The following is a 9,926-nucleotide window of genomic DNA, read 5'->3' on the forward strand; positions in this document are numbered from 1 at the left end:
TTAGGTAAAAGAGATAAATATATAAAATAAAGTTTATATTATTAATTGATATTCCTAAATGTTTTAACCGCAACTTCTAGGGAAGTTGTTACATGTACTGAAATTCAAGACGATCCCACGGCTGTGGGAGGCATTTCACATCAACAGAATTTTTATTTATTTTTTACCTCTGCCGTAATTGTACTAAAATGCCCCTAAAGGTAACACGTGTAGGTCAAAGAAGTAGGCTGTGTTGTTCTGTATACACCGGGGAGGCATTACGATTGTAAATAAATAAATAATATCTAACAAATTTCTACACGGAGAAATAAATATCGGTGATTCCACGAGCTTTGTAGTCTCTCTACCCCTCCGCCTCTCTCTCCCTCCCTCTCTTTCTGTGTTTCTGAAGGTCAAGTGCGCCATAACCACACTGAGCCACCTCCATCTTTCTCTTTTCCCTTCTATTTTTCTCTAACCAGAGTAACCACCGATTCCATAAGTGTATACAAACCTTCTTCAAGATTCTCTGGGTTTTGCTTCGACCGAAAGCAATGCCTGCTCAGAAGCGAGCTCTCGATGTGGCGGAGGATGATCCTGCGCAAGATAACCCCAACAACCACCATGAACAACCGGAGCACGCTGAGGGTGCGAGTTTTACTTTAGCTTCCCCAAAATCACCTCACGGAACCTCGAAGATTTCGACGACAAAAAGAACCCGTTTGCACACATTTTATTTTCAAATTTTGACTCTTCGTTCGCTTAACGCCGTCCTTTTATTTTCTCAGAATCTGATCGAAGCCCTTCGTCGAGTAACGGGGAAAACAAGGACGAGTACGTTCTTTCTTTGTGCTATTCGTTCCGTAGTTTTTTTTCTTTCTTATTCGGGGCGTGTATATGTGTGACTGAATTATAGAGCTTCATGGTGTGTGAATGCTGTGTTTGATTTGGGATCTACGTGCTTTGTATGGTGGCACTGCTTCGTTGTTGTATTCTACATGTATTTTCTAGAGGAAGTGCTACACGGGGTGTTCAGCGAGTGATAATTGTGATTGTGTTTGAATGGTTATGGTCATGGTTTTGTGGCTATTCTGTTATGGGTTTTGCTCTACGTGCTCTGCTAATGTGGACGCTGCCGCGTCGAGTTCGATGAAGGATGGTGGAGATCGGGTTTGGATCGTCTGGGTCGTAGAGATTTTGACTCGAATTACTATATATGCATGATAGTTGGTTGCATGGTAGCCTCTGCGGCAGCTTGGTATTGGGATTTTGTCTCTCTGTCGAAATTTTGTATGGGGCTGCTGATCAGGGATCTTTTAATTGCATCCTGGTATTGATTGCTTTTAGTCATGTATTGCTCTGACATGGTCCACGTAGATTGGTCGAGGAGTTGGTTAAAATGGACACCTTATCATTGGAGACCTCCTGTACTGGCCGTTTTGTTCTTGATTATTGGTGATGAAAAATTTTGGAGGGCTATATGCGTGATGATGATTATTAAGTTTTCTATTTCAATTCCAAGCCTGGGAACCATGGTGCTTTTCGTTTACAGGAGTTTCCATTAACTGTGATCCGCTATTTGTTGGGAAAACTTTAAATGTTGTCCTGACCATAAATTTAATTCGTCTGAAACCTCAGATGGGTTATGTAAATCTTTTGCACGTGAATTGTTTGGTTTGATAGTGATGCAGTACTGGACAATGTTAAACAGTGAATTGATTGATGTTTTCCCAAGAACTCTATATTGGCGTTCAAAGGTGTGAGAGCCACCCATATGCGAAATTTTCATATTCATCCATATTCCTGGTGTATATTTTGTAAATCTGAGATGCCAAATTTTTTTTTGAACAATATCTTTATTAACCTTCTAGATCTTGGGACATTGAAACATGTTAATTGTTTTATATATTTACTGGACATGTCAAATAGTTATGACATGCAAAGTCTTCCTCTCTGGTTTTTGTATGCTTGACCTAACATGTAATCCTCATGGTTTTATCAGAATGTATGAGTCAGTGTTTCGCTCAAAAAACACTGACTCATAGTTATTAAGATGGGTTTGCCCTCTAGAAAATTCATACTTTTGCATCATGAGTGATTGCTAAAACTTTGAGACTGCTGCCTTTGGAATCTGAAAAACTGCAACGCCAAGCTGCTAATGTAAGTCTACAAGCATAAGGGAACATTTGTTTCTGTAATCTGTTACCATTCAGGTGAGCGACAAGTTCGACCCAGAGGGACTTTTGGGCCCTGAATGTTCTATTTGAGGGAAACACCTGTGTTGATAGTGTGGTTCAGTTTGGCATTTCAGGAAAGCCTTTCCTCCAAATTCCATCTTGGAAAAGGGGTTCAACTTTCTTAAATACTGTTTGCTGGAAGCTACGCCATTTGTCTTATTCTCTCTGTGTTATCCTAATAGTAAAATTCTTTGGTTATACCTTAAGTACCACATTCCCCTCAAATTTGTGTTTACACAAAGCTATTAACCTGCTCCATTGTAATAAAACCTTATTAAATACTGATTCCTTGCTAACTGCTTTTGTGAAAATATACAAGAACTTGTTTCAATTTAAGTGTTGCAACTATGGCTTGAACATGATTTCTTTCACTTGGAAATTATTATCAATTGCATGTTGTATCACGTAATTGAGGTGATCTTAGACAGATTTAATGGAAAAAAACAGCAATTTATACTTTCTTTCTTCAATTATTTTTATAACATGAGAATGATATGATATCTATTTGCATTTTGAAATGTCTGACTGTATGATCGCAATCTCATATGTTGTGTGTGCAGCTTAGTTGTGGTACTTTTTTCTTTTATCCCCCATTCATGTTGCTTTTACATGGTGCTTAACTACATGTCCTGGTTATATTTACTAAGATATAATAATATCAATTTAAGTAAGAAATACAAGCAATAGAAGATGTTGGTCTTTTGGTTTGGGTGTTGGGAAGTGGGGTTCACCTGAAGGTCGATCATTCCCTTCTGCAGAGTTTCAAATGCAAATTCTTATTGTTTATATATCTGGCAGTACGTTTTATAAAGCATACTTGAGTATGAAGTGCATACAACAAGCAACCTATCTATTGATTAACGTTGAATGGTAACATTATCTGTCTTGCTTTTTGCTTGCAGACTTGTTGCAGTGAAACTGTCAGATATACGTAAGGAAGTACAATGTCCAATCTGTCTAGGTAAAATTTTGTATTTTTTGCTAAATATAAGAAATAGTTGCATATGGTGCTCTTCTACAGCCATATGGAAGGTTATTAATTTGCTTTCCTGAGGGTTATGCATGCTCACTTCTATTTAGATATGGTGTCCGTGTTTGATGTAGTATTAAATAAATATGGTCTGAAAGCACCACATATGTGCATTTGACCGTAAACATTCAGTGAATGCCCACTAGTCCGGTAGTTGATATTTCTGAAATTTCTTGTAGAATTTTTGTTTCAATAGAACCTACCATGTGAACACTATTTGCTTTGTTAATGACAATGTTTGAATTTGGATGCTTGATTCCTCTTTGCCTATGTAAATCATAGGGACATGTCTATGAACTCTAGATCCTTTCGCTTGTGTTACTGTGATATTTGCTCTGTTTGTAAACAACAGGTGAACTTTTTTGTTAGCACTCTAACTGGATGTTTATTATTATTCCTTAATTACGTTTTGGTGTTTATCCATAAGTAGCAGTGATATGTGGGTCTTCAAGCAGACTAGGAAATACTTACAAAAAACCCATGCTCTTAAATGAGACCTAGATACTTGACCTCCGTAGGATAAAGTATCATCTCTCTTAAATGGTATAGATGCCATGTCATTGATTGTTCACTGCTTTGAATTATTATCCTATTCTTTTTCGGATAATCATTTGTTCCCTATTTTTATGTCTAGGGATCATTCGGAAAACTAGAACTGTAATGGAATGCCTGCATCGCTTCTGTAGGGAATGCATCGACAAATCTATGCGGATGGGGTATGTCATCTTCTTATCTCTCTTGGGCATGTTTGATTCATTGAAACACCGGGATCAAATTTCACCGGTAGTGCTGTTTGTCCTGATCTTATGAGTTTATTCAAAAATTTTAACTGTAAGCTAAAATATTTTCTTATTTAGATTGGTAATTGTTATTCACTGCAGGAACAATGAATGCCCTGCCTGCCGGACCCATTGTGCCAGTCGTCGCTCCTTAAGAGATGATCCTAACTATGATGCCTTAATTGCTGCTTTGTATCCAGATATTGACAAGTACGAGGAAGAGGTATATTCTAATCAATATGGCATCACTATTAGAATTTGATTTACGGTATCATTTTCTTATGTCATGCATTCGAATTGTGCGTCTGCCCTAGGAACTGGCTTTCCATGATGAGGAAATGGCTCGCAATAAGCAGGTATAGTTTTTGAAGTTCAGCAATGAAGCCTTGTGCCCAGCTACTCCTGTCCATTTATTTGGTGTTCATAAGTTCATTTATAATCGTTCCTTGGGTCAAGTTTTTGTGATCCAATATTGCTTCTTAAGGAAAACCTTATTAGAGAGAGGAGAAAATAATGTGTTTTTCATGTAAAATCATGGCATACGCCAGTGATAAAACCACAGGGATATGCCTTCAAATTTCAAGCCTCTATTGTTTTAAATAGTACAGTGCCTTCTGATAGAATAGTACAATATCATTGATTTTGACGATCTGAGGATTGGGCTTCCACTTATAATTGTTGACCTGCACAACTGTTAGTCATCTTATTTTTTCCACCTATTCATTAGTCATTTAGCTTTATTTTGATAGATTCAAGCTTCCATTGCACAAACTTTTCGGCGGCAAGCAGAAGCTTTGGGTAAGAAGCGGTCAACGGCTAAAGCCACTGCAGTTGCATTTGTTAGGAGATCACGGGGCTATCGAAATGCTCATTTGAGAGGAAGGAGGAACTATAGAAATGCTGCTGAAAGTCAAGGATCTGATGAGAATGAGGATGCAAATGGTAATGATGGAGGCAAAGATTCATCTTCCGCTGATGAGCACACCGAAGTGAGACCAAAAAGAAGCAAAAGATGGGGAGGGGCTCGATTTCCTCAGGCTTCTCTGGCAGCTGCTGGTGCTGATGGAGGTGGTGATGAAAATGATTCTGAAGTGAATAAAGAATCTAAAGAATCTTTAGGTGCATCTGTTGGACTTGTTAGCAGCTCAGAAAGGCTTGCCTGGGGCAAAGGTGGCATGCGGAGTCACACACGATATGGCAGTATGAGTGGCGGAAATGGTAAAAGTGCTCGAAACAGCCGCCTGTCAAAACTGGTTGATTATCTACGGATCATAGACAAAAATGACGATGAGGTAAAGTATGTTGAATTATTTTCTTGGGACTTGACTGATAAGGAATTGAGAATCCATTTGTGGTTTCAACTTGGCTTAGGTTATGACATTGTTTTTTTGGGGGGGGGGGGGGGGGGGGGGCACTCTGGAACTTAATGCTTCTAGCTCTCTGTTACATTAAAGAGTGTGTTCCTTGTCATGTAGAATATTTGCTTTGTTATTACAGTCGACTATCAACCTCATGCTCGTTTCATTTGATGAGCAAAGTATACCCAGTTTGGAGAGACCCTACCTTTGCTGCAGGCCTACCCTGTCAGTTAGACAGCTGTGCCAGGTGTTATTTCCAAACCGTATACCCTGTTTTTCTTTTCATGTTTTTGTTGTGGTATTATTGTTTTGAGTTCTATACCCTGTTTCCTTATTTGATTTCAATTCATCACATTGTAAAGCATTGTGTCTTCTCTACTGAGACTGGTTCTCGTGCCTATTAATATAGTATGTAGCCATGCAAACTGCAACCCAAGATGATGAAGTAGCAATACACCTGGTAAAAGAATTGCATTCAAAAATCAACCTTTCGACCTCTGCAAGTTCTCCACTGGCCATGTCCCGTATAATTGATCCAGGCAAAGACAAGTTGCAAATCTTAGGGGAGGAGGAAACTTTGGCAGGACTTGTACCTAACAACTTCATTCATGGCTATTTGGTAATCACTTCTAGATCTTTCTTTTACAAGTGATACATACTTTTGCAAACTTTACGCACTCATGCCAAACATAGAAGAAGCATTCAGACTTAGTTTTATGTACAGTTGTTTAGGCATATGTTCTGGTTTGTGGTTGGATTCCTAAATTGATCCTCCTGTTTTAATTGTAATCTTTCAGCTACTGGCATACGAGAGAAAGTCGTGGAACTCGAATCTTGTGACGGGTTTGTCCTAAAGAACAAGCTCTCTCATCCTCTTCGGTTACCAAAGTTATGGTACATAATTATACTCCCAGTCAATGGAGATCTCAGGTAATAGAGTTTGAAGAAGTCGAGAGATGCATTAAGTGGACACAACGACTTGTCTCCATCCAGCTTATTACTACTTATCAAGGTTCGATATTGTTTCATGTACGTCCGCAGATCATTCAAATTTTGCTTTCAAGCAATCTGTGGCTTGGAACCGCCGACAACACACGCACCCAAGTTCATATGTTAACGTGGCTCATGACTTGCATGAAAACGTACTGTTTACAACTGACTATTTTACTCTCATGAGTTGTGTACAATGATGATTCACATCCCAGTTTTTACACATGATTTCCTTATTCATTCGTTCAACAAATTCCATTAGAAGTTGAGAGAGAGAGAGAAGAGAGAGGTCATGTCAGAATATACAAGTAGTCGGCTCAGATGGTAGTTTTGGTACTAGCTGTGGGCTCTTTTCAGGTATAAACAAATTTTTAAGAGCCATGCATATTCCATTACACGAATTAACCAAATAAAAAACATATATTACGTTTGCAGAATCTCCAAGATTTCTCCACATAAGATAATAAGTAGACATCGTATTTTTATTTTCTAATCCATTACTTATCCGTTCCTCTTCTTTTATTGACGTTGACGTTGCGCATAAGAGCAGATATATACGTTCGATTTAGTAAAATACACGCACACAGGGCCAGCAAAAGTCTTTGTTTATTTTGGGATCAACATCAACAAGGAATGAGCCAACTTCATGGCTTCAGCAAGATGCCTGATGGTCCCTCTTTCTTCTGGCCTCCTCCTTATCCGGTATTTGCATGTGGGTCCAATTTTTCTTAAAATTGCAGTGGTAATGTTGTCCTTATCCTTAAAACTATTCCCATTGTATAATCAACCTGTACTAGATTTTTTTTTTTTCTCAAACGCCTGTACCAGATTTAATTAACTATTATATTCTTCTCAACTCAATTGTCTGGATTGAAGAAATCTCCAAGTAAATTAAAAGCAAGAAAATACAAACAATTCAAAATCAACATATTTTATTGTATTATTATTAATAACAATAAAAGTAGCCTATCACCATCGTTAACAGTGCAGATGGATCTGAGTTACCAAGATCAACGTACAAACGGTATCACCGTCCGAGACCCTAGCATTACTCGCACAACCCCCGCACTAGTCAGCTCAGAAAGCAAGCCTAGTCGAGGGCACGTAACGAAAATACAATAGAAACGAGAGTACTGCCTGCAGTAAACTAAAGATAAAACGCTATATACAACCCTAGCCTGGGTAACCCCACACACCTCAGCGATGCTTGCTCCGGGTCTCTCCACTGTAAAGCCTGTCATCACATCTTTACCAGTCAGATTCAAGCCATCCATTAACAATAAAAAAAAAAAAAAAAACACAAATAGATAACGTCTCTTGTATAAAAAATCTGATGAAAAAGGAAAATCTCAGAACGTGATTGTACAAGCTGAGGAGCATGCAAAACAAAAGATTTGCACAAAAAGTAGGCAAATAATAGGTGTGTGATACAGCTTGTGATCCGATCTTGCCATGAATTAAAGTTTATATATTTTGGTTCCAAATTCCAAAGAATCTCACTGGAGGAGCGTGGGTATTACGCTCTGCCAAGTAAACTTGCATGCAAATGCTTGAATTAATATATATGTACGTACCAGTCATAGACAGTGGGAGAGTTAGGCTGTGGCTTGTCGAACATGTCTCCACCGATGCTCTTCGTTGCAAGGTTGCTACCAGGGTGGAACACGCTCCTCCAAACGTTGTCCTTACGCGCCGCAACTGGTGTTGTCGACGAAGGCGTTGCCGGTGTCGCTGGTGTCGCTGGGCTGGCCGGTATTGACGCCGACCTCTGGAACTTGCTCCCCTCTCCTTCAATTTCTAAATTAACACCAAGCAATTAAAGACCATCCATCACAAGTATTATATATATATATATATATATATATATATATATATATAAAAACCATGCAATGATGCATGCACGCACACAACTTCAATGATCCTAACAAAAGATAAAAATACATATATGAAAGTGCTGCGTTCACCACACGTGCGTACCTTTTATGTTCAAGGGCTTGGTGGTGATTTTCCTGAGCCTGCCAAGGCCACGCTCAGGCTGAGGTCCTGCCACAACGTCGTCCCAAAGCTTCTCCAGCAGAACCATCTTTGCTTTCTGTATCTATTTCTCTAATGGGTCAGCCTCTTTGATGATGCATGTATATATATAGAAGAGTTGCTACTTAATAATTAATATCCATCTCCAGATGGGCGTTTTACCACCTCCAAGTGTCCTTAAGTTTTGGTTTGTCACTGGAAATTATGTAGAAAATAAACAAGTGGGAAAATAGAGATGGGGTTAGATAAGGATGAAGACTTGGCAACGTGGGACCCGCAAAATAATATCTCTTCAAGATCGGAATGGGAGTAGGTCGGGGGTTTCTTCACAAGTGTACCCTTTGTAATTAGGCAATACTTGGTCCTAAGAGCGGTGCTATTCTGCCGATGACCGCTAGATTATGGTCCTTTTTTTTTAATTTTTTAATCATTTTAAAATATTTTAAAAAAATATATAAAAAAATCAATACATTAATAATAATAACAAATATCAAAATGATGGACAAATTAAATAGAAAAAATAACATTTTTCTTATCGTAAACGAGGGACCCGATGTAAGAAATGTGCTTTGGATGTGACAAGCTGGGGGCCCCACCTTTGATTTAATAATGCTCATTGGAATGCAATCCTTTGTGCTAATACTGCCATACTCATAAACGGTGGTGATTTACAGTGGTATTTTGAGCTGCTTGACAAAAGTGGGATCGTCTTTGTCCAGAGTGATTCCTCGGAAGGATAAGGCTTTTGGTGGGACAATGAGTATTCTTAAAGTAAAAATAAAAAACAAACAAACAAAAGGTAGGTCTCACCGGTGGCCTTTTCTGAACACTGATTGCCTTTTTGTCGCCATTTGGAAGACAAAAGTGTCTTCATTAGTTGAATTTAGATGCTCGTATCACCAAGAATCAATGATGCTCGAGGCTTTAAAAAAACAAACAAAAAAAACCGCATTATTCTTTTATTGACACATGTGCATGTGTAATATATATTGTCATCATCAATAATGTAGTTGAAATGTAGGTGTTTTGAGCTATTTGATCTTTCAAAATACCATATGGCTATATGCACTGTTCGACGTACAAATGAAACTTGGTGAATCTTTGATAGGACATAATTTGGGATAATACCTGCTTCTGCTTCTGCTTCTGCGTCCGTAAGGGGAGGAATAAATCTTGATGTTGCCTATTAGCATCTCTGTTTTTCTTTTCCGGCGAGCCTTCTAGTCTCAGGAAAGTGGACAGGGACTTGGCCTCGCTACCAAAAACCAATAAAAATTGTGAAATGCTTGGGGTCCTCATTTTGGATCCTGAGCATTTCTACCAAATTTTTTTTTTTTTTAATAAGTATTTTTTAATAATATTATGAATTTTTTTTTAAAATGTTTAATCTTATCGGAACCCATCGTCTAGCACGACTAATAAAAATATGAAAGAATTTAAGCAGTAAACATCAAAGATATCCCAACTAAGTTGGAAATTGTTAGCCCAAATGATAGAAAGCCTTTAAGCATTGGGGATT

General features: G+C 38.3%; 2 protein-coding genes across 3 annotated transcripts; one reads left to right on the plus strand and one right to left on the minus strand.

Moving 5' to 3' along the window:
- Positions 1-307: 307 nt before the first annotated feature.
- LOC121266839 (putative E3 ubiquitin-protein ligase RING1a) lies at positions 308-6,598 on the plus strand. Of its 2 annotated transcripts, XM_041170674.1 has the most exons (10): positions 311-627; positions 768-813; positions 3,119-3,177; positions 3,881-3,962; positions 4,128-4,248; positions 4,340-4,381; positions 4,775-5,317; positions 5,523-5,630; positions 5,793-6,002; positions 6,181-6,598. In XM_041170674.1, exons 1-10 carry the CDS (start codon positions 534-536, stop codon positions 6,235-6,237), a joined length of 1,362 nt encoding a protein of 453 aa, XP_041026608.1. In that variant the 5' UTR covers positions 311-533; the 3' UTR covers positions 6,238-6,598. The 2 variants fall into 2 exon arrangements, with proteins under 2 accessions (XP_041026609.1, XP_041026608.1); XM_041170675.1 differs by lacking the exon at positions 6,181-6,598 and having other exon boundaries at positions 308-627; positions 5,746-5,859.
- Positions 6,599-7,288: 690 nt separating this feature from the next.
- On the minus strand, positions 7,289-8,621 carry LOC121266840 (auxin-repressed 12.5 kDa protein-like). Its single transcript, XM_041170676.1, has 3 exons — positions 8,351-8,621; positions 7,948-8,170; positions 7,289-7,607 (listed from the first exon to the last, which is right to left on the minus strand). The coding sequence occupies exons 1-3, from the start codon at positions 8,454-8,456 to the stop codon at positions 7,571-7,573; spliced, it is 366 nt and encodes a 121-aa protein (XP_041026610.1). The 5' UTR covers positions 8,457-8,621; the 3' UTR covers positions 7,289-7,570.
- Positions 8,622-9,926: the final 1,305 nt, after the last annotated feature.

This window comes from Juglans microcarpa x Juglans regia, chromosome 5S (genome assembly GCF_004785595.1).
Source record: "Juglans microcarpa x Juglans regia isolate MS1-56 chromosome 5S, Jm3101_v1.0, whole genome shotgun sequence".
Lineage (NCBI taxonomy): Eukaryota > Viridiplantae > Streptophyta > Magnoliopsida > Fagales > Juglandaceae > Juglans > Juglans microcarpa x Juglans regia.

Coding starts and splice junctions, on each gene's coding strand:
- LOC121266839 (XM_041170674.1), top strand. CDS start 534: ATGCCTGCTCAGAAGCGAGCTCTCGATGTGGCGGAGGATGATCCTGCG. Junction 3,963..4,127: donor GACAAATCTATGCGGATGGG/GTATGTCATCTT, acceptor TATTCACTGCAG/GAACAATGAATGCCCTGCCT. Junction 4,249..4,339: donor TTGACAAGTACGAGGAAGAG/GTATATTCTAAT, acceptor CGTCTGCCCTAG/GAACTGGCTTTCCATGATGA.
- LOC121266840 (XM_041170676.1), bottom strand. CDS start 8,456: ATGGTTCTGCTGGAGAAGCTTTGGGACGACGTTGTGGCAGGACCTCAG. Junction 8,171..8,350: donor CAAGCCCTTGAACATAAAAG/GTACGCACGTGT, acceptor GTGTTAATTTAG/AAATTGAAGGAGAGGGGAGC. Junction 7,608..7,947: donor TCTCCCACTGTCTATGACTG/GTACGTACATAT, acceptor ATGTGATGACAG/GCTTTACAGTGGAGAGACCC.